At 53.0% G+C, this 22468-nt stretch overlaps 9 protein-coding genes and 1 non-coding gene across 10 annotated transcripts; 4 read left to right on the top strand and 6 right to left on the bottom strand.

Moving 5' to 3' along the window:
• Positions 1–2639: 2639 nt before the first annotated feature.
• J4E84_003630 (uncharacterized protein) lies at positions 2640–5221 on the bottom strand (the record flags this gene model as incomplete). The annotated part of the gene is made up of 3 exons (XM_049386240.1): positions 2640–3610; positions 3663–5028; positions 5081–5221. 3 exons carry the CDS (start codon positions 5219–5221, stop codon positions 2640–2642), a joined length of 2478 nt encoding a protein of 825 aa, XP_049246089.1.
• Positions 5222–6266: 1045 nt separating this feature from the next.
• J4E84_003629 (uncharacterized protein) lies at positions 6267–6971 on the top strand (the record flags this gene model as incomplete). The annotated part of the gene is made up of 1 exon (XM_049386239.1): positions 6267–6971. One exon carries the CDS (start codon positions 6267–6269, stop codon positions 6969–6971), a length of 705 nt encoding a protein of 234 aa, XP_049246088.1.
• Positions 6972–7239: 268 nt separating this feature from the next.
• On the bottom strand, positions 7240–8445 carry J4E84_003628 (uncharacterized protein; the record flags this gene model as incomplete). Its single annotated transcript, XM_049386238.1, has 1 exon — positions 7240–8445. One exon carries the CDS (start codon positions 8443–8445, stop codon positions 7240–7242), a length of 1206 nt encoding a protein of 401 aa, XP_049246087.1.
• An 882-nt stretch (positions 8446–9327) lies between these two features.
• J4E84_003627 (uncharacterized protein) lies at positions 9328–10286 on the top strand (the record flags this gene model as incomplete). The annotated part of the gene is made up of 4 exons (XM_049386237.1): positions 9328–9392; positions 9444–9615; positions 9666–9896; positions 9963–10286. 4 exons carry the CDS (start codon positions 9328–9330, stop codon positions 10284–10286), a joined length of 792 nt encoding a protein of 263 aa, XP_049246086.1.
• Positions 10287–10455: 169 nt separating this feature from the next.
• Positions 10456–11048, bottom strand: J4E84_003626 (uncharacterized protein; the record flags this gene model as incomplete). The annotated part of the gene is made up of 2 exons (XM_049386236.1): positions 10456–10541; positions 10610–11048. 2 exons carry the CDS (start codon positions 11046–11048, stop codon positions 10456–10458), a joined length of 525 nt encoding a protein of 174 aa, XP_049246085.1.
• Positions 11049–12034: 986 nt separating this feature from the next.
• J4E84_003625 lies at positions 12035–12122 on the top strand. The gene has a single exon. It is a non-coding gene; the product is annotated as a tRNA-Gly (tRNA).
• A 467-nt stretch (positions 12123–12589) lies between these two features.
• On the bottom strand, positions 12590–14644 carry J4E84_003624 (uncharacterized protein; the record flags this gene model as incomplete). The annotated part of the gene is made up of 2 exons (XM_049386235.1): positions 12590–14201; positions 14250–14644. The coding sequence occupies 2 exons, from the start codon at positions 14642–14644 to the stop codon at positions 12590–12592; spliced, it is 2007 nt and encodes a 668-aa protein (XP_049246084.1).
• A 421-nt stretch (positions 14645–15065) lies between these two features.
• On the bottom strand, positions 15066–16751 carry J4E84_003623 (uncharacterized protein; the record flags this gene model as incomplete). Its single annotated transcript, XM_049386234.1, has 4 exons — positions 15066–15179; positions 15229–16080; positions 16131–16272; positions 16483–16751. 4 exons carry the CDS (start codon positions 16749–16751, stop codon positions 15066–15068), a joined length of 1377 nt encoding a protein of 458 aa, XP_049246083.1.
• Positions 16752–16965: 214 nt separating this feature from the next.
• On the top strand, positions 16966–18501 carry MMM1 (ERMES complex subunit mmm1; the record flags this gene model as incomplete). The annotated part of the gene is made up of 2 exons (XM_049386233.1): positions 16966–17024; positions 17070–18501. The coding sequence occupies 2 exons, from the start codon at positions 16966–16968 to the stop codon at positions 18499–18501; spliced, it is 1491 nt and encodes a 496-aa protein (XP_049246082.1).
• Positions 18502–19177: 676 nt separating this feature from the next.
• On the bottom strand, positions 19178–21352 carry J4E84_003621 (uncharacterized protein; the record flags this gene model as incomplete). The annotated part of the gene is made up of 5 exons (XM_049386232.1): positions 19178–20152; positions 20202–20579; positions 20628–20754; positions 20860–21029; positions 21128–21352. The coding sequence occupies 5 exons, from the start codon at positions 21350–21352 to the stop codon at positions 19178–19180; spliced, it is 1875 nt and encodes a 624-aa protein (XP_049246081.1).
• Positions 21353–22468: the final 1116 nt, after the last annotated feature.

The following is a 22468-nucleotide window of genomic DNA, read 5'->3' as shown; positions in this document are numbered from 1 at the left end:
CGAAGCCTGGTCGTGGCGAAAGAAAGTACAGGTGATCGCCTGCTGAATGTTAGGCGCATGGTAGACCCAAGAGACCTGTACTTACTCGGCGCTGTGAGCGGAAACTAACGACTCAAACTCTGTCCTGTGAGCGCATCAATCCAATGCAACTCAATTCCTGCTGAACATCCAAAGGCGACGCAGCGACGTTGCGGGCAGATAGAGACACTGCGTGGTGGATCGTCTTCGGCGCAGAGATGGCGGTATATCGTCGTGGTTCCTCTTTCGACAGGGACGGTGTGAACACATGACTCGAAGGTGCAAAGCCCATGGGCAGAAGGCCTTCGTGAGGGTCCGGAAATATTGAGGTTCCATGCGTGATTGACGAAGTGTTGATCGTGGGTTTGATGATCGTCCGTATTGTGGAGGTTGATGCGCTGGTTGTTCGACCGTACGCCAATCGTATCGAAGGTTGTGGGATCTCGCTCTTGGACGAATGGACGATGCATTCGAGCCGTGTTGCGTCCTTGAAGACTCATACCAGCCTCATAGTCATTGATACAGCTAGTCTGAATAGACGCAGATGTGGTGACACCCTTCTCCGGCCCATCAACATCAACATGTACATCGACGGAACCGTTGCCTCCGACTGTGCGTCCGTAGTGCAGCTCACAAACCAGGCCCATGCGTCCTTCGAGGAGCGCAGCGATAGCGTGTCGACCAGAGGAAACGTCCATGCTCATTTCAATGACCCTTCTTGGGCATACGACGCTGGTAATGGGCACCGGAAGTCCACTCTCGAGGTCGTAGATGTAGATTAGGGTTTCTCGTGCGACACATACGAACCGACCGCAGAGACTTGTGGAGAATACCAATCCGCTAGCATACCCATTGGCTAGCTCAGTGAAGTCAATGTCAGAGCGTTCCACGATAGCAGCTCTGTTATCCAGTCCGTTGCCGCTCCATCCAGATGACAAAGCACACTGCCGAGCAAGGTATCGACTCAGTGACCATTCTTCGCTATGCGAGGCAGCGGTCGCAATAGGATGGAAAGCGGCACTATGCGCTGTGGAAGTAGTATTTCCAGTGCTACTCAGCCAACCACCTCTGCTTAGCATTGCATTGAGCAGTTTCTTATCAAGACTTGCCCGCATCCAGTGTCGGCACGTATGGCGTACGGCATTGAAATCTTTTGGGCCGAGGTAATCGTATACGTGCTGAAGAATCTCAACTGGAAGGTGGTATGAGTTAGGAAAGGTCGGTGGTGCTGCCACGCTCAAAGCAAGATACCAAGCGCGATTTGTCAGCCTCAACGCCTTCCATGCAGCCGTATTCAAGTACGGTGAGAGCAGCATAGCAAAAGTACGAACCGGAGACGTAGGTGCGTGCCCAACAAGATTGGGATTACTGCACGTAGCATGACCTTGTGCAGGAGTAAAGAATGGAGAGCCGTCCTCAAGCGCGATGACAAAAGGGCTTTCATCTTCTTCCGACGGTGTGCGAACGCCGAGTAGAACATCAGTCACAGTTCGAGTGATGCCTTGATCGGTACCGGGCTCCAGGATTGCATCCTCAATGATGCTGGCACTGTCGAGCATTGAAAACGAGTCGGTCCGCGCTCGTCGTAGTAGTTGTACGTCGCTATTAGTTTCTGCGAGACTGGGAAGGCGAGACAACGAGTCGCTGTAAGACCCTACGGAGCGGAGGCTTGGTCCACTGAACATGAATGTGGCAGGCGAGACCATGTCTAGGCTGGGTACTGAGCCGTATAACGAGGACCCCGGTCTGGACCCAAAGCTGGATGCTCGCGATCTTGCTTCCGGACTGTCTGCTATCACATTACGATCTGCGGCGCTACCGAAGAGCGAAGTGATGTATCTGTGAAAGGCCACTCGCGGCCTAGATTGTAGACGGGATGCGAGAGCAGTATTGGAACGGTCAGCTTTGGCAACTCGAGGTAAGGTCTTGCGACTATGAGGGATACGGGTTCGTGAAGGTCGAGGAAAGACATGGCGAAGAACTTCGGAGCGTCTTGGGGCTGGCGATTGCGCTTTGCTTGTATTGCTTGGGGTGGCTTCGTCCAATGGATTCGTCTGCGATAGGGTTGCGTCAGCCAAGAGTGGGGTCGTCATTGCGTAGTCCATTGCGTGAGACATTTGTTCGCGGCGGGAACGGGGCGGAGTGAGAGACAGTATGCGCGTGGTTGGCAATTCCGAGAATGAGGCTACCCGAAGAGGTTCGAGTTGGATGATAGGAAGCGCTGATTCGGACTTGGTTTCCGCCACCCCACGCGAAAGGTATATCTGAGAAGACGTGATTGAAGCACCCCCGTGATGGAGGTGCACCGTTGGTTCAAGGTGAGTTGCTGATAATAATGACCAGGAAGGAGACCAGAGGAGTGTTAGCCAGTTCAGAGGATGTGACTCCTTTCGAATGACGAAAGAATGCGTGGCGTGGTATGGGTGTCGCGTCAGAAGTGCCTGCGGTGAGTGGGTGAAGAACGTGAGGTACAACGGGGTAAGAACATAACCAAATTCATTGCGGTAGTGGGTATCAACAAACACAAACCAGGAAAGAACGACGACTATACAAGGTGGTAAGGATGTCCGATGCATACAAGAAGGAACATCCCTAAACTTGTCGAGGAAAGTGCGCTTGGGCTATTCCCAGCTGCCATTAGCATCATCGGTCCCAGATCCATGAGATCCGTTCTGAGGCCTTCCATGTTTCTGTAGTAGCCATACATCATCCAAAGGCATGATGATACTAGGGTTCTGGAACCGCAGGCCACGTTCACGGGCTTCATCTAGTGTAAGTCTGCCTGCTTGCCCGTTGGCAACCGCTTCTTCTTGAACGTCGCGTCCAAGCTCCGATTGTTCCGGACTTCGCAGGCTCCGTAAAGCGATGAACTTCATCAGTGGCCGATAAGTGCGCGCAAACACAACAAGGAACCACAGTGTGCAGACTACGAGCGGCGCTACCATGACGGCCCGTTTGAACGCCTTCTTCAGAGCCAGTTGACCAGCCACAGTGATTTGGAACAGTACGACACCGACGAGAACGCGGTCACACATCATTGTCCAGCCTTTGCCAGTCGAGTGTTGTCTGTGCTCCATTGCATACAAGAGTTGATACTTGTGCACAAAGTGTCCGATCATGAAATAGGCCAAGCCAGTGAGCAGAACCATCCATGAGTCTTGCAACACACTGTAGACGATACAGATGATGAAGATCAAGATAGTTTGCGGCAAGAAAAACCCGTAACTGAAGACCGGTGGTTGTACCAGTTCGGCGTAATCTCTTGGAGTCTTGGCGCCAATCAGATAGACCGGGTACAGAGAAAGGGCTCCAAACTCCAAAAGTCGGAATGGGAACAATCCGAATCCTTGAAGGATGATGAAGTTGGTGTAAAAGCCGAGTAGATTAGAGAGCGATGTAGCCAAGGCGTATGCAATTTGCGTAGCGCTTGTAAGCTTCTCGGCGAAGCGTTCAAGCATCGCCAGGAAACCGGAAGCAGTTCCCAGTATGGTGAAGAGAATGAAGAAGTTGAAGAAGACGAAGAAGAAGTTCTTCGAAATTACTGAAAGCTCAACATCGCCCTGTGAGATCATCCCTTGCTTGTTGGCAAGCCCTAAAGAGTGTTAACATGGCAGACATTGACTGTTGACGGCTGGCACACTTACAATCGTACAAAAACGGTACAAGCACGTTGATCAGAGAGACTGCCAACGTAGGGAGTTGATTGTTGAAAAGAACCTCGAGGTTAGGGTGCTCGTGCAGCAGATTTGCCAGACCGGGCAGTACCTCTTGAATGGAGCACGTGTTCAAAGCACCGGCGATAGGTACGAACAGGACTGTCCAGAAGACGCTCAATACACCAATAGCGATCGTAATCGACCAAGATCGAAACATTCTTTGGCCGCGAGACAAATATGTGTTTGACCAAACTACGTCCTGTGGTGCCGGACTTGTGTGGGCCAAGAGCTGTAGTGGCGAAGGGTCGAGCACAGCCTGGATGGCCATTTGCGCACTTGCAACGCTGTCCATAGTCACAAACGCCAACGGAGTCGGCTCGAATTCTTTCTTGCGCAGCGCCCGAATATCGTCGTCGAGTCCGCGCAGTTTCTCTTCATAGTAGTCAATGGCATCTACCCTCTTATATGTCAGCTTGAAGCGGCCGTACCAGATCTTCGCTGTCGGGCGCTGCTGCGCATAAGGGCTGATGTGGCCAGGGTCTCGTTCTGCGTCGCTCAGGAAGTGGCTCGTCTCGCTCTCCTCGTTGCCGCTATCCTCAGTATGTTGTGGCGGATGTGGCTGGACCACCGGAAGAGTCTCCAAGCTTCGTTCCACGCTTCGGCTTCCAAGATGAACAGTCCAGGCCTCCTCCAATTTCCGCAAGACAGCTTGTCTCTCGACGACTTTGTCGTCAAGCTCTTTCCAGTTCCTGCAAAGTGTCACGCTCTCGACCTTGCCGATGCCGAGATCCATAATGAAGTCCTTGATCTTGTCCTCGGACCGTAGGTCGATAGGAATACCAGATAATCTGATGGTCCGGTCGGTGATGGTAGTCTGGCTTCCCAGATACTCTTGCCGGACATCGATTATCCTCCTCGTTTCCGAAACGATCAAGTACATTATGAGGGCGGTGAAGAGGTACACGAATACAAGATACATCCACAGATAGTCGGTGTATTGTTCGTAGCCGGAGGCAAATGTCGAAAGTGTGCTTCGTATTTCAATGCGCTCAAGACTGGGCTTCTTGTCAATCGAAGACTTCTTTCCCTCCTTGTCCTGATGTGTGTCGTGGACTGGTTTGATGACGGCTAACGCAAAGAACAGCGTGACCAGCAGGAACTTGATAGCCATCTTGAAGAAAGCGAGGTATACGTAGGCGTCGAGACCGGCTGAGGCGAGCACCTGCTCGTCGGTGATCCTCCATAACGGTATAACCCAGCCGAAGAAGCTATCGGGAAGGTCGGGCAGCGATGTCGCGAGGTTGTTCTGCTTCTTGCGCGCAGAGTAGAGGCCTTTCCATCGTGGGCGAAGGAACTAATATGACCAGTCAGCAGGTAGGTCGGAAGACAATACTGCGAGTACGCACGCAAAAGGCCAGGAAGGCCACTAGGCCAAGCGCGGCGGAGAGGGAGACTTGGAGGTGGAAAGCGCGCTGCGGCCGGCGCGTGCCGTAAGGGTCGTTGGGGTCGCTGGTGCCATTCCCGCAAGTACCGTTGCCTTTGATCATTGCCAAGTGCTCTCGTGAGTCGCCATAAACAAAATCGACGTTGAGGGTCGTGTTCAACAGGAGGACGGAGGGTGGTGTTGGCGATGTCATGATCCGCACGCTAGCCGCCCAAGCCACGCGACTCATACAAGCTTCACCCCGGTCCGTTACCCGCCTCGTTTTCTGAAGACTTCCTCACCGCATGTCACTCACCGCATGCATATAACAGCTGCTATTCGCTACTGCGGACACAATTTCGTCTCGTGATCATATGCTATGTACTGTGAATGAGTACAAAGAATTCGACGGCGGTACCGTCTAGGTACAGTTCATTGGACAGATGACGTGTCACAGAGCGGATACCTGCAAATACTTCCCATCCGGCAATGGGCAGGTTTGACTAGCAAAACAAAGGTCGTAGGAGCAATGACTGGTAGGACTACAGCTGTAGTTGCAAATTGCATGACTGCACCTGCTACAGCATCTTTTGAAGCCCAAACTGACTGCTGTATGCGATGACGCAGGCTGGCTGTTCTTTTCCATTTCCTTCCCAAGGAGATACTGTTCATTCGTGCACTTTGTACGAAGATCCTCGCCATGGTTATTGCTACCACAGCACTCGCTCAAAACGAAAGCAGACCTCAAGACCAGTCATTTGATGCAGCGAAGTGGTTCGCCACAACGGAGGCTGTCTAGAAGCACCCCGAGAAGTGTCATTTGGAGTCATTCGACTTGTAAATCGGTATGTGTGCTCAATGGTAGCGGAAGCAGTCTGACCAGGACTGCAAACCACGTTCCTTCCAAGGTTGGATATCTCAATGTGAGGAGTCTATTCCTCTTACGGTTGGACCTCGGGAGACGCGTGAACACGTGCCTTATCGATAAGCACCAACGGTGATCGCGAAACTTCGCTGTCGGTACTTTCTCCGGTTCCGCAGGCGTCACTGGTTCAGGTGGAGAGAGAAGGATTATCTGGACGCGCGCTCGCTACCATTTCTTTCGTACCCACCATCATTTCCTCTTTTTGCAAAAGTACTTTCACACTACACTACCAACTACATCTACCATGTCTTACCACGGTCGGGCACCGCAGAAGAGCCATACCCAGGGCTACCGCAGCTCGCCTTATGGCGCGTCACCAAGGAACAACGCCGGGCGGGGTAAAGGCCCCGGGTCTTTCGACGTACAACGCGAATACATCAACGAGCAATCTCCAGACGCGGAGTCCGCGCGCAGGAACCCTCTGCACAGTTACTTCATTCAAACCGGGAAGCACAGGGGGAACACACTAGCGCACATCAGTCGCTTCGACGAACAGTACCTTGGATGGATATCCAGCGATTGCTGCAGAAACCTACCACGCGATCACATCATCCGGAGAGCCATCGACCAGTGGAACGCAGAACGCAGAGCTAGTGGAGCGTTGCCTCCTGTTTCCAGTGCTCCATTGCGATTCAAGAGTGGCAAGTACCATCTCTACATGCAAGAGAAGTACCTCAGGAAGTGGTGGAAGGTCACGGCTCAGGAACTCGTCGACGCTGGTGTCGAATACAAGGTCAACGAGAACACAAAGACAAAGGCGAAGAAGTTCTCGCTGTACCAGGTCTACGAATATGTCAAGAAACATAATAAGCTTGACAGGGAAGAGCTCGAAGCTGTGGTTAAGGACGAGAAAGACCGCATAAACAGGGCAAGGACGACGTACACGAGTTACCAGAACGGTGATTTCGCCGGCGGCGGTATTGATTACGACGACTGCCCCTGGTGGTGAGATCATGTATTACAGGTAAGCGGTGTGCCCTCCACCAAACGGGAGCCAAACTGACTGCAATGCAGGAAACAACGTGTGGGAGATTGTTCTTGCCAAGATGGCTGATACCCGATGCAACAGGAGTTCTTCACTTTCATCAGATAAACTTTGTAACACCAGACAATTTGGAACCTGCTTCTCTGCCGGAAAAATGAAGAATCAATTCATTAGGTAGTAATAAAACGCCGTGTACCTCGGGTATCAAACTCCACAAACCGCTAAAAGTCGCTCAACAAAGATCCGGCTGGGGCACGCCGAACAACCACACCATGCCCCAAAGTCGTACGCTTCTCTCGTCCATCCGTGTCATAAGTGCATGGTCAGTGGCCCGCTTGACCGCCTCGCGCTCGGGGAACAGGCTCAGAAAAGCATGAGGTTGCGCAGGTACAGGGACTCTGTCATCCACCTTTGTCTCCGCTAAAGGGTGCTCGGAAAGGGAACGTTGACGAAGTTCATTGGCACTCATATGTGGTGTATCGGCAAGTGTCCACCAAAAGAGTCTGCTCAAGGGTGTCTGGCCTTTATACAAGGCTGCATTGAAGTCGTCTTCATCGGCAACAGAAGACTGGATAAACTTCAGGTATGTCTGCAAAGCCCGTAGCACATCGTTTGCGCGGCAATCCCCTAGCTGGTCGTTGTCTTTCCAGATACGCGACGAGTGGTAGGGGTGTGACACTTCTCGTATGTTGCCCAAGTCGCCGATTGCCCAGTGGGACTCGTCTTGAACAAAGATGTTCGCTGGCTTGATATCATCGTGACAGTAGCCTGCACGGTGTAAAGTACCCAGATTCTCAAGTAGTTGGTTGAAGGCTGGCCGATAGCGTCCATCAACCTGACTATAAGCCATAGGCGTTTCTTCCGACGACAGTTTGTTGGCAAGTGAACGAAGATTTCCGCCTTTGAGCAGAGGGGTGACGAGGTGCCACTCGGCCGGTTCGCCAGGCGTTGTAGAAGCCATGAAATGTGCTCTCACGGGAAGGAAGCCGTTCTTCGTCGCGTTCGCATCGTCGGCAGCGGAACCCCCAAATTGTAGTGATGCGGGTATTTCCGTTGGCCATTTGGACGCATCTGGCGCGCAATTTCGGAATGGACTCCGCCCTGGTGTGAACGTCTTGATAACCGAGTCTCCGTAGGCGAACACCTTGCCCTCCCAGCCCTCGCCAAGCACTTTCCAAGACGCCCGGTTTGCTATTAGCTCTTCTTCCAACTTCGAACTTTCGTCATCGGGTTGCCAAGATCGAGCCTGTAGGTCTCCTTCGTTGTGGGAGTTGAAGTTGGTCGCAGAGTACTTTTCCAAGAGTGCTTGTCGACTAGTGAGGTACAGATGTTGTTGCTGGAATAGGGCAAGTATGAAGAATACAACAGCGACCCGGTAACGCAGATAGTATAGAGTCCGCGCGCTGTGTGGAACTGAGTTTAGGAGAAGGCGACCCATGGGTGCTGGTATAAGTCTCCGACAGAGAGATGAGAAGGAGAAGGAGTATGGCGCTCACTAAGCTTCGGAACTCATACTAAGAGAGTGCGCCTGCCGTGACTCTTGTAGAGCCGCAAGTGGCATCCCTCCAAGATTCATGGAAAGTGCTACGCGCCAGCGCATTGGAACGGTGAGCGAGTGCACTGCAACGACTCAAGCTCCGAGTGGCTCTCGCGGAGCCAAACGGCATCTCGGAACCAGCTGCCAGGCGCAAAGCTCTATTCTTGTTCTCCCTACTGCGCCCCTATGACGTTCAACTCCAAAGTCTTGGCCTATGAATGGCCAAGATGTGGCTTTTGAAGCGAGGAAGCAGGAAGTCGGGTAATATCATTCGGATGTCGGCTAGCAAAGTTAATCTTGAAGTCCCCAAGGCTGTGGCGTCACAACGCAGTGACTTCCCGCATAGTCTTTATTGGCTAGCCGTAGTGGCAAGAACGGCTGTGTCCAGTAGTGTCCATGTGGGTCGGTAGGCACATAGCCTGTGCTTAACTCCGATATTGGATCTATGCAACGAGATGTTGTTCTCAGCACTACCATAGCCACGCCCCGGTCGTGCTCTAAGCCGCACAGCCGTAACCCTAAAACCCTACCGTATCTGGCTCACTATCGATGGGTGCGAAAGACCACAAGCTCGCGCGATTGGGCAGGCAAGTATCCCGAAGCAAGTTACTGGTGTTGTTGGTAAAAATGTGGGGTGACGTCAAGGATGCGCTGTCTCCAGCCAGGTAGCGTCAGGCACGAGGTTAGCGTGGCGCATGGATCAACAGATCTCTATCACCACTGAACCGGCTTCCAGGCTTTGCCGTGACATCCTGAATCCTTGCATCCTTCCGCACCTGCACCATGAGTTCCGAAACCCAGTTTGCTGAAAACAGGACCCGCTTGGTCTCCCACTTTGATGGCTACAGGTAAGGAGCGCCACGTGCCGCCACTTCCGTAGCCACAACTAACGGTTCCAGCACCCGGGATGCACAGAGCGACGGGTGGGCCAAACTGTGGGAACAGAAGGAACAGGATCTGTGGGATCGGGGCCAAGCTTCGCCTGCTCTGACTATGTTCCTTGAAGAACACCCTTATCGCGAGACGCTGTTCCGAGACCAGAGTCAACGGCAGTTGAAGGCATTTGTGCCTGTAGGTGTCTCGTAACGAGCGTACTTGACAAGAGGCTCATCGTGCATTAGGGCTGCGGTAAGGGGCATGATGTGGCGCTATTAGCACGTCATGGCTTCAGGACATGGGGTCTAGAAATTTCCCAAGGAGCAGTGGATACCGCCAACGAGAACGTCAAATCTCATCTAGATCCTTCAGCTGGCCATGTCGCTGACGTCGTGCTCGGCGATTTCTTCCAAAAGGGATTCGAGGCTCATTTCGGACCTGATTTCCAGGGTTTCGATCTAATCTACGACTATACAGTACGTTCGGCATGCAAAGAGTCCCGACCGACATGCTCCTAACGAGTGCTAATAACGTCGATCAAGTTTCTGTGTGCCCTGCTTCCTGAGATGCGAAGAGATTGGGCCGATCGCATGAAGAGCCTTTTGTCGCCAACTGGTGTTCTCGTGTGCCTCGAATTTCCAATGTGGAAGCCTCTGAAAGCTCAAGGTCCGCCATGGGGTCTGAACGGTGTACACTGGAACCTTCTAGCCGATGGTGCTGATGGCCTGTTCGACGACTCCGGCAATCTTCTCGGAACAGGAAAGGAGCAGGGCTCGTTCGAAAGGGTTGTGTATTGGAAGCCCCCAGTCTCTTTCAAACAAAGTCGCGGCGACGACATGATTAGCGTCTGGAAGTTGAAGCAATAGACGGCGAGGAAACTCAGACATGTATCGTTGCCCTATCCGCATGGTCTGCGGCAGGTTGGAAGACAACGGAGCACTTCAGTTGGTAAACGATGGTAGCACAATGATTGATCGGGGCTCGTTCGCATTGTATAAACGCTAAATTGTAACAGTATACTGGAAAACAACCACCTCACATCCCGTCAGTCAGCATAGCCTCAATCAACTGCACATGCCGGTTTGCATTCGTCTCGCTCCACTCAGTATCATAGTTCAGGCCTGAATTATCGACGTGGCAAGTCAGTCTATGTTTCACGTACAGTTGGAACATCGCGTTTTTGTCATACCGTATGGCCAGAAGTGTCCACCACCGCAAGTAATCTTCGCATTTGCTCCATCGAAGCTCCTGATCAGGGATAGTGCCGTGCGCCAGTCGCCTGCAGCACACTTTCTGTCAAAAGCCGCTGTCTGGCCGACTCCTAGCGTGTGGCTTATCTCATGCATCGCAGTCCTTTCCGTCATGTAAGCGCGGTTGGAGCCGAATCGTAGATCGCCGTTGTAGTTCGCCTCGGCAGTAGGGACACCCGGGGCGTAGGCCACACGAATCGTCTTGTTTGCGTCGGAGTACTTCTCATAGCGAGCGACGGCCTTTGTCATTGCAGCTTCGATCTTAATGTATGCGTCTCTTTGGTCGGCGGTGGGGTTGGACGCTTTTGCCAAGGACCAGGACAGGCGTGCGGAGGCGGTGCAGGCATACGCCGCGACGAGGAGAAGAGAGAACTGCATGATCGTGGGTGTAGTTTCTTGGGTTGGATCAAGAGCTGTGGTTGTCGGCGCTGTTCAGGGCTTACAGCGATGAGGGCTGCTGCGGCATACCCAATGATATACCACGTGGTCTTTCATGGTAAATCTCCACCGCTGATTACCACGCACACCTTTACTGCTGTAGTGGCTGCAATTAAGGGCGGTCGTTCGGCCTCATTAGGTAGGTGGGTTGATAAGCTGGGATATTGTCCCACGCGTAGGAGAGCATCGTTCAATCCTTTCCACTCGCGATGATTCGTATCCAGCCAGATATGCTACCTTCCTCTGGCGGCTGGGTCACGTTTAATGTACATTGTCTTGGTGTTGCGGCGTACAAGGGCTGAAACGTTCAAGCGTCGGAGAATTGATTGCATGTAGATAATGTCCCCGCACTCCGGAAGATTTCCACATCGGCAATGAGTGCGCCTCCCGCCTCTCATACAGCCGCCATTGAGTGCCGATCTCTAGTCGAATGTCTTCCTGCCGCTACCTTCTCTCTACTAGCGGCTGGAGTCGTATCATATATACCACACGTGTCAGCCTAGTACTACCTAGGTAATCTCAACGCACTACATCTGCCATACTGGCCATGTGAACTGCGTGCTAATGTGTGGAAGACAGTCTCATTCCGAACTGGTTGTGGCTTTAATTGCTCTTGGGTGTATTCATTGGCGAATAGAGGTGGTAATCGGAGAGACTGAACCTATCGCTTGATGGAAGAGACATGTAGAGCGGACACACATCTGGTGTTAGGCGTAACAAGCCCAGCCTTGCCCGAATTCGGCGAACGCCTTGTCCGACCCACACAGCTAATCAGGATGCATGGGAGTGGGACCAAACTCTGGAAAGTTGACCTTTTCTCCTATCCAGACGACCCAACTACTCGTCACTGTTTGAACAATTGCAATATATTCAATCAATTTGCCCAGCTTTCCATCAAGCAGCCAAGTTCTCTGGTCTCCGCCTCCGCATCGGTGGTTTAGTGGTAAAATTAGCCGTTGCCATCCTCCGCAGGACAGTTTCGGCTAGCCCCGGGTTCGATTCCCGGCCGATGCACCACACACACATCTTTCTTTTTGCCAATGTACACGTCCTGGCGGCGTTGTGGTGGAAAGAGTATGTTTTTGAGCTGGTGATGAGCACACGTGATTGAAACGTGGCCGTAAGCGAGGCTAGCGCCGGCCCTCCCGCACTAGCAGCGGGATGCGAAGCGTGGCAGACGAGATGACAAGAACTTGGAACCTGTGCAGCTGGAGGTAGTCTTTTTGCGCTTGCATCATTATCTTACTGCATTCGCCTTCCTGTATTATACATTAAGTCATTATCCGTTGATTATCAGATACTGCAATCCGGACGACTGCACAGACTCGCCCTTGCCTCGCACTCGTATTACCCACGACACTTCATCAGATCACACTCAATCCCTCGCATTGCCCGACATGGTAGCAGCGACCGCACCTCCAAAGACTGCAGCCAGCCCAATTCTCCTGTTCTCCCTCTGCCCACTAACCCGCCACCGATGACTAGCCTTGGGCACAACCACCCTCTCCGGCTCCGCAAGTCCCATCTGCCCCGGCGGCGCATTGCTGAGCTGCCCATACTGCACTCCCCTGTCTCCCAACATCTTCAAGCACCTGGTCGAAGTCGCCGTGGTATGCTTTCATCTTGTCGGGCGCGATGATGGGCGCACCGAATGCTTGTGAGATCTCTAGTGGACCTAGAGTGACTTTGCGACCGAGTTGCCAGAAACCCCAGTAGACGGGTAGGACGAGTATGACGGTGATGAAGGTTGCTGCGAGGGCGCCGAAGACGTAGGCGGAGGAGGTGAGGTATTCTTCTACGATGCCGGTGACGGATATGGTAATGTTTTGGCTGGCCATGCCGAGGGCTTTGCGTTCGTCTACATCGGTTGTGGGTGCGCCTTTGATGTACAGAGAGGTTACGAAACTCAAGGTATTGAGTTTGCGCAAGAGCTCGATGGTAGGGTCATCTCGACCAGGTTTCTTAATGTTGTACCAGCAGCGGTCCTCTGCTTCATCTGATTCAGCGTAGAAGATGGATTGAGCTGATGCGCCTCGCGCGACGATGTCCCAAGTGGAACCGTGGCTGATATTTGCGGAGGATTCGTAGAGGTTGTTCATGATGTAGGCCAATGCTCCGACAGTAGAGGTCTCGTTGAAGTACTCGTTGAGCTTGGCGGTATTCAGCACCTTCAAGTCGTCGATTTGGGTGATATCGTTCAGGTTAGTACCGGTACTCCAGAACCGGTCGTCATTGAAGAACTTGACATGTGTAACGATATTTCCGCCGTCTAGTTCTTCTTTACTTGGTACCATGACCGTAACGGGGTACCGAACAACTGCGGGCCTAATATCGCATGTGCGGATATTCATGGTCCCTGGACAGGAATGCTCGTCCTCCCCAGCGTGGCTGTCGACACACCGCATCTCAAGTTCGATACTGGCGTATGTCTTGGTTTCGCTTGCCCATGATGGTCTAAATTTGACATCCCACAACAAATGAGGTGTGCCGAAAGATTCAGATCTCTCCCACTGCCGTAGCCCATAGTCGACATCTTCGTATTCGGTGGTGCAATCGAACGCAAAGCCTAAGCCTTCGATAGAACCACTGCATTCCTGTCTATAGGGACAATCGAAGAAAGATGCCGTGTCATTGAGGGAATCGTGCACCTTGCTATTGGCGAGCTTGCCGTTGTATGCATCCAAGACGCTGGCCCATGCCGCATCCACCGTCTTGATATGACCATCTGCCCCCGGTATCCCGCCAAAATTCGCAGGCCAGTCTCTCTCAACCCATCCAGTCATGGTGGAATTGGCGTACTCCTTTTGCTGAGTTACGATTGTCCTGGTCGCTTTTTGGAAGAGAGTGCTATCGACGACAGCGAATTTGGTCATAAGCGCGGCAAGGGCGACCAGGTTGAAGTACCTGCCGGAGGTAACAATCGCGTAGAAGCTGTAAGAATATGCATGATTCTTATGTAACACGCGGAGAGAGCTACCGCGCAAGGCTGTTCTCCACCACGCGATCGCCAGTCCATGGCTGACCAGAGTGATCAACCCCAGATTCTGGATCTGGTTCGCGATATTCAGAAGGACGTTGGGCTGAGCCGGAAAACTGTTTCATTAGTTCCAAGCTGACTGAAACTGTGTCTGCTAGTCTTACCTCGTAAATGGCCAGTCCTTGACTCGCTTCTTGTGGGAAGAGACCAGAATGATGACAGCCGTAGCAGTTGCCACGAAGATGACCACGAGTCCCGCAAAGCCGATCCATGGAAACTGGTTTTTGAAGCCAGGTCTCCAGTCGATGCCGTCGATATCTGGATCATGTCCGGCATGGTCAAACTTTTCGTTGTAATCCCGCCTCGGTACGTATGGCTCTCTACTCGACTTCTCAACATCACTGGAATGTGTTCTGCATTCCTTAGTAACAGCGTCAATGTTGAATCTGAAGTCTTCTCTCGGTGAGCCTGGAGCGGTTTTCCAGCTATCTCGACCAGTCCCAGGAGAATTAGGAGCGAAAGTCGGGGACTGCCAGGCCGGTCGAATTTCATTGTCCATGATAGCAGTCTGGTGTGGGATTGAAAGATTTGAGATGGTGGAAGGGACAAGATGAAGTAATAGATGCATCTAGAAAGCACGGTAAGTAAGTAACAAGCAAACCTCGTGCAACAAAGGAAGCAGCAAACAAGTTCGCATCGCGTGTTCTCAAACCCGTTATACATATAGATCAAGGTGGCACAGCATGCGAAGCGAGCTGACCCGACTGCGATGGCCATAAGCCGAGAAAGGATTGGCTTCGTTGATTTCGACATGTCCATGGAACGAGTAACCACAACGCAATACTGTAAACGTTCAAAAAGCTGATGTGTCATTTGTCGCATTTTGTTTAAGCGATGTGATTCGAAGTTGTGGTATCTGTATAATCGGGTACAAGCATGGGAATTCCGCGCGTTAGTTGTACCAATAGCGGAAGTCCTCTTCAGTCCTGCATCTGTTCATCGTCTTGCTCCTGTTCCTCTTTGAGATTATCCTTTCCATCTTCTTCCTCCGGAGGCATGGAAACAGGGAACGAAAGATGTTTCCAATCCTCGATCTGCAAAGAATTAACATGTTAGGCGTAACGGAAAAAGGATAATGCCTACCTCTTCAGTGATGCTCTTTAGTCTGTCACGAATACTTTCCACGGCGTAGCTACCCAGAATCAATCGCAACGGAGGATAGCTGCAATGACCCAGTTGCCACACCAGCTCTGCGCTCTTCACTGCGCTCACCGGTTGTCTGTCGTTCAGCCACTGTACCATCCGTCGCGCGTGTTGCGCCGGGCTTGTCAGTCCCGCATAGGGCTCGCTTGGGTTCGGTTTCACGAAGAAATGACCGTAACGTTTCGGCTTCGGCGGACCTGTTCCTGGAACAGGCATTGAAGTATAGCTGGGTGGTAATATGTTGTCATCTGGCTCGTCCAATCGAACATGTCCAGGCTCGACCAGTGTTGCTTTGATGTTGAAGATATCGACTTCGTACAACATCGACTCTATGAGCCCTTCCACGGCGTACTTGGTCGCACAGTACGGGCCGAGGCCAGGCACGCCAAGGGCTCCAGCCGTGGATGAGAATATGAGGTATCGACCGGAGTTTTGTGAGCGAAAGTAGGGGAGGGAGAGTTGCAAGATGTGTAGGGTCCCGAGAAAGTTTGTGGTGAATTGATTGCGCAGGTCGTACTCGTCCTGGTCCTCGCATGCTGCTATGACGCCGTAGCCGGTGCTGTTCGCTATGACATCCACCTGGCCCCAGTACTCGATGCTCTTCCTGATGACCTGATCCACTGTCTCGCGCACTCTCACGTCGCATAGCAAACCCAAGCAATTTCTGTTCTTCCACTTATCCATCTGTTCAGGTGTGTTCTCTTCGGTCCATCCCACCGCGGTGCATTGGTCGCCGTGCGCTAGTATCGCTCGAACGAGGGATCGTCCCATGTGGCCGGTCGCTCCGAAGACCTGAGTAGATGTTAGCTATCGTGACCAAGGCAACATGCTTGATGACCTACTATCCATACTGCTCGCTTGGGCGGATTGTGCTCAGATGGTGGGTCGCAAGTTGCGGGAAGGATGAGATTGGGGTTGTGAGTTGCAGCGCCTGGCGAGAGGCTCTGACTTTGGGTATCGAAATCCATAAGGAGGTTGAAGACGCTACAATGGTATGCGATCTTGAACTGGTCCAGATGGTGGGGAGCTTGGCAACCAATCGGACTTGCAACTGCCGCTATCTCCGTCTGGTTCAGGTGAAGGGGCAACGAAGCCACGTCGCGCACTTGATATGTATACGCGAGTAATCCAGGGTATCTCTGTATCGCGTCGGAAGTGAGGCTTGGTAGGACTAGCACTCAAGGCATGATGAACCTCCTCTCGTCGATCAGAAAGCGGAGCCCCTCGATGACCAATTGGCTGGGAAAGGCCTGTTGGCGGTTCATGAAGTTGCTGACGAGAATGAAGAACATGATGAAGATGTCGAGGTGCATAGGCGACGTGAGGAAGAAGTGGTACGCGAGGAACAGGAAGGCCTGGGCGCGGTATCGGCTCTTGATGGATCGGATGACTCTGTTCGCCTTGATGGCAGCGGCGCGGTTGGTGGGGGTCCTGAAGGTGACGACCTTGGAGAGAAGGGGCATCCTAGGTAGAGTCGTGCCTCGTCGCGGGTCTGAGTCTGGGGAGACCTCGGGGCTGCGGAGATGGGCGTGGAGTGGTTAGGAGGCTTATCGATATGGCTAGGTCGGCATCCTTCCAAGATCCCGATGCACAATTACGTCTTCAGCCTCTGCTCGAAATCACCATCCACACCCAACATGCAATTATCAACGCGGTAGCAACTCTCCAGTCGCGACTATGGTCAAAGCAGTGCCCACGCCCGTGGCGCTGCCCGTTACACAGGGCGGCTCGTCATCGTACAGTTGCCCATCAAATGCAGAGACCCCGCTAACTTACTACAGACTCTCCTTCACACAAGGTTTCCTACTCGGCCAGCTCTCGATTGCGATTTTGATGTTCTGCTTCATAAAGTTCTTCATCTTCGGAGAGCCGCCGTCCGCCGACGACCGCGCATTGCATCTCAACTCGCTCCGCCGAGCTCGAACTTTAGCACACCAACAGTCGTATAAGCAACTTAGAACGCGCGCAAACTCGACGTCTCTCTCCTTACGGCATAAACCATCCAGAAGTATAATACGAAAGGGCGAGGAGAGCAGGGGAGGCCCAAGCATACAGACTATCCTCGCAAAGACGTATTACAACGTAAAGGGACACCAACCAGAGAGCTTAGATTGGTTCAATGTGCTCATTGCGCAAACAATCGCACAGCTGAGAGCCGATGCGCGACAGGACGATGCGATCCTTACCTCCCTCACCGACATCTTGAACACGGGCAGCAAGCCGGATTGGATAGGCGAGATCAGAGTGACGGAGATAGCATTGGGTGATGAGTTCCCCATATTCAGCAACTGCAGAGTCATGCCAGCAGAAGACGGATTCTGGTACGGGCCAGGCAATACGGATGAGAAGGAGAGACTGCAAGCGCGCATGGACGTTGATCTGAGCGATGTCATTACCATCGGCGTAGAGACGACACTGAACCTGAACTGGCCGAAACCCATGTCCGCAGTCTTGCCAGTCGCACTCGCTGTGAGCATTGTCCGATTCTCAGGAACCCTCGCCGTATCCTTCATACCCTCCTCCTCGCCTCCACCAACCACCGCGCCCATGCCATCGCCAACATCAAACACACACCGAGGTTCCTCGCCGAGCCGACCAGCATCCTCATCAGGTGCTCCACCACACCGTCCCACGACATTAGCCTTCACCTTCCTAGACGACTACCGTCTCGACCTCTCCGTGCGTTCCCTAGTCGGTTCGCGATCACGACTTCAAGACGTACCCAAAATCGCCCAGCTCATCGAATCCCGCGTCCACGCCTGGTTCGACGAACGAGCCGTAGAGCCCCGCTTCCAGCAAATCGTGCTCCCATCACTCTGGCCCCGCAAACACAACACACGCGGCGGCGCCACAGAGGATGCCGACGCAGCCGGCGAGAACGAAGAGGATGAGGACGACGAAATCGCCGTCATGGAAGGAAACGGCACAGCTCCTGGCTCAACATCCTTCATCCCCAGCCCCATCGCCGAAAACGCCACCCTAGAAGAGCGCATAGAAGCAGAAGGCCAGAAGATGCGAGAAGCGGAGATCAGAGCTGGGGTTAGGAAACCTAGTGCAACAGACTCTCGTAGCCAGAGTAGAAATACCCGGGAAGACGGCATGCGGTGGCGCGGCGAGCAGAGAGACCGGCCCAAGGGGTCGGGGAGACCGAAACTGCAGAGCCGGACTACGACGGGCATTGCGGGAGCCATACCAGGCGCTTTACCGAGGTGAAGTGGACAGATATTTGTACGATGACATGACTGAATGTATATAATACCAGTAGCGGCGGCGGCGTTGTGGAGCGAAAGCATACGTCTTGCTTTCGGCGCATCAGGTCCATATTTACTCGACGGAGTACGAACCCCAATGTACCTAGAGCAAGACGTATGCCCAGGTACATTGACAGTATCGTGAGCTTCGTATCTAGCGAAGCTCACGATACTGTCAATGTACCTGGTTCACAAGAAGCATCACAACACAATCGCACAGCTGCTCATAATGACAACACAAGTTGCATCCTTTGAACTTCTCCTCCCACACACCCCTCAGTGCAGACCGAGTATCTGTATCCCAGCCACCCAGGCTATCATCCCTTTGTGTAAAAGTGCCATTGTCTACCACTCATGAGCAACACCCGAGATAACTGTAGACATCCGATGCCCGTACGTATCCTAATACAACGCTAACCTAACGAGAGACAACACCTTAATCTCAGCTCCCATCTTCAGGTACAGGAGGTAAAGAAATGGAAAACGCCATGGGTATCTGTCTTTCTCTAGCTATGACAGGGACAGGACAGGAAAAGAAAAACGTTGGTAGAATTGAATCAAAGACTGCCGCACATGGGATTTGGGAGATGATGTGTAGCATGCATGAGAAAACGGCTTGATTAAGTGCGCAGGCAGATCTATTGCCAGCTGGCGGTAGGAGCAGGTGTGGGATGTTGCGGTGGTGGAGGTGCTTCATAAGAATTGGTGGGGACGTCGACGGGAGTCTGGTGTTTTGGTGCCTCTTCGGGGGCGCTGTACGGCGGCGTTGGGGCGGAGAAGAAGCCGTCGAGTTTTGGGAGTGCTTCTGGGTTGCCTGTAGGAAGCTGTTGGTTTGCGACGGGGATGACGGGTTGGGAGGATCCGTTCATTGTGGAACTGGGCTCGGATGTAGGGGCTGAGGTTTCTGGGGCAGGCGCAATCTCGGGCTGTTTTGGCGCGCCTGTGTCGCCTACTGTCGCAGCAGTAGCATCGTGGTCGACGCCATTTGCCATGGGTGCGTCTTGATCGGGAGCAGCAGAGCCATCCGTTGCGCCTTTCCGGTAACGCAGGGTGACCATGAGGCTGTGTGGTTCCTCCTCTTCATCTGACGAATCCTCCGCCGCATCGTCTTCATCATCGTCGAGCTCCATCTGATCTGGCTCTTCCTCCTCGTCATCTCCACCATCCCAAGATGTCGCATCCTCCTCATCTTCGGAATCTACTGTCCGGTTCAGTGAGCGGCCGTTGGTAGTGCCCCTGTTGGCGGCGCGGGTTGATCGGCCAGGGCCAGGCTCCTCCGACACATCAGACCGTACGTAATCGCCAGTTGCAGGCGATGGGTGATCGGTGACTTGTCCACTGAGTAGCGTCTCACCGTATAAACCTGTTGCTCGAGACCGGACCTGTCGACCGCTAGCGGTGACAGTAGGACCAGAAGGCGCAGCGGGTGTGTCGCGGCCTGATTGCCGCCCTGACCGACGTACAGATGTATTGTCCGAGTCGAAATCATCCTCTTCATCGAACGTATATCGTTGGCGCTTGCCACGGGTGCGGCCTTCGTATAGGGAGAAACCGAGTTCTGGGCGCGTGAAAGCGTCTTTGCGCTGACGGGTGTACTCTCGTCGCTTGCGTTTCTGCATGGTGATTAGCACGAGACTATGTATAGAAGGAACGAGGACATACGTTTTCTGAAGCCTCGAATCGTGGCACAGCATTAAGCATGCGCTCGCCGAGTGCCTTGGCCTCTTTGTGTCCGTCTACTTCCTCCAGCTTCGTCGCAAGCGCTCTTAGCTCATCGATTGAGCCAGCGACACTGATCCACTGTACATTCTTGAGCTTGGGATCGCTCTCGCGGTAGATGCGAAAGTGGGTGTCATTCTGCCCTTCGACCAGGTAGTACCGGCGCTTGTCACCATCGCGACCCCACGCTTGTACCGACAACGGGATGTTTGTATCTTGTTTGTCCTTGGTAGTGCGAGACTTGTACGCGGTATTGATCATGACCTTGACTTGCTCGTTCTGGTTGAGGCTCCAGAGGCAGAGGGAGTGGAGGAGGGTGATCTGGGCGATAGTTAGCATCTGGCGAGATCAGGATAGACGGCGACTTACCCGTTCTTCTGCTGTCATTGTGTTGAAGTTGCGACCGCCACTGAGGGGGTTGCCAGTCCATTTGGTGGGCCATTGTGATTTTTGGGTTTGGATGGCCTCTTCGAGGGCGCGACCGTAGTGACCCTTCCTGTAGAACACACAACTTGTCAGCGTGTGCACTATGCCATCCGCTCTGTAAGGCCTACGCGACCGGGAAATATGTATTTGTGAAGGGCAAAGGGGTCAGACTGACTCGACAGGTTTCTTGCGATTGAGGACGAGCCCGAGCAGGGCGCATAGTAAGCCTTCGACATCGGCGGACGGCGTCTCCTCCGCGACACCCTGTTCGATGTCTTGGGGCCCTACGTGAGGCGAACCGCGAGGAAAGGCGTCGTTGAAGCGCGACCGAAACATTACAATGAACTATAGCGCATGGCATTAGCGATGTCTGGGTGGAGGATTATGCGCGATTGCGGTGCAATGCGGCGCGTCACGACGCGACGGACGCGTCCAACACGTACAGCAATGTCTGGATTATCCTCTGGTACGGCCTCATGCGGTGGAGAAGGCGCTCGTTTTCTTGGAGGCGGCGAGGGCGAGCGATGCTTGAAAAAGGTCAAGATTGTGCCATTCTTCTTCTTCTTTTTCTGAGGTACGGCCTTTGCAGCGCTTGCTTCTGAAACCTCGACCTCCATCTCGTCGTCGGTCGGGGGCGCAGAGGACAGCGAAGAATCGGAATCGGCCATGGTTGGTGGTGTTTGGGGGTTGATGTTGGTGGTGGTAGTTGCGGCTGCAGTTGCGGGACGAGGAGAGGAACTACGAACAGAGCACGGTTAGGCAGGCATGAGGTAATGCTACTTTCGCTAGCCCAAAGATCGACTGATTGGGTCCCTGTAATGCAGGACAATGAACACGTTCACCAGGGCATCTTTGTTCGACAAAACAAGCGTCAAAAGGTAGCAATATCAGAGCAGCGATGGGATCAGGGCAACTTCTGTAGTCTGGGAGTTTGATTCGGCTATATACGTAATGTTCGCGAAGTGCTACAGCGATATCTCAATTCGCATGTAGTAAGACCACGGCCAAGTGCAGCTATCAAGCGTGCCCTCTCTTCACCACAGCTTCCACCAGAACCTCCTGCTCACAAGTCTGTTCGTATGGCTGCAACTCGCCCAACTCGTAATGCTGTTGTCAAGAAAGTCAGCGGCTTGTAAGTATCCTACCATTGTTTCTTGATGTTTTGTTCCGGGCCCAGAAGGGGGTCGAGGGCACTTGTTTAAGACGTGATTCGAGACGCGCAATCACAATTTGGGGTGCAAGTGTACTGGCGAGACTGAGTTGTGTCAGGCTTTGGTTCCTTGCATGCGCTCCACTGCGCAATGGCGGTTTTCAGGTTTAGAGCGGTTGTGCTGATCTGGCCGGTACATAGGTCCTTTTGAAAGCGCTGATCGGGCGGGGGAACGCTCGACAAGTGGACATGCCAAAGTCGCGACCAAAGCGCGAGACCTTCCACAGATGCCCTGGTGTTGCTCATAAGCATAGGTGAGCCTTTGCCCATTCGGTCCTCCTCTTGACTTGTATAGGCGTTACAACAGTTGTCAAGTAAATGAGAGGAAGGCGACGCCGGGTAATATACTCTCAAAAACACTGAGAGTTTCTTCGAGTTCGCAAGCGTTGCGTGTTGGCTGCAGACGCGCCCATGTGCGTCGCGCTTTTAGTCGCAACTTCGGGCTAGTCCGCCCAGTCCTGAAGTTGCAGCGCATGTCTGTCCACTCCTTCTGGTAAACGTCCTCACAGCGAATTCTCTAGCAATGGAACCATTGCGCGATGATGTAGCGCGATCAGAAATGAATCAAATTCGT

The sequence above is a fragment of the Alternaria hordeiaustralica genome (genome assembly GCF_023758085.1).
Source record: "Alternaria hordeiaustralica strain BMP 2776 chromosome Unknown scaffold_5, whole genome shotgun sequence".
Classification (NCBI taxonomy): domain Eukaryota; kingdom Fungi; phylum Ascomycota; class Dothideomycetes; order Pleosporales; family Pleosporaceae; genus Alternaria; species Alternaria hordeiaustralica.
Note: the sequence above shows the minus strand (reverse complement) of the source record. Positions and strands in the feature narration are given on the sequence as shown.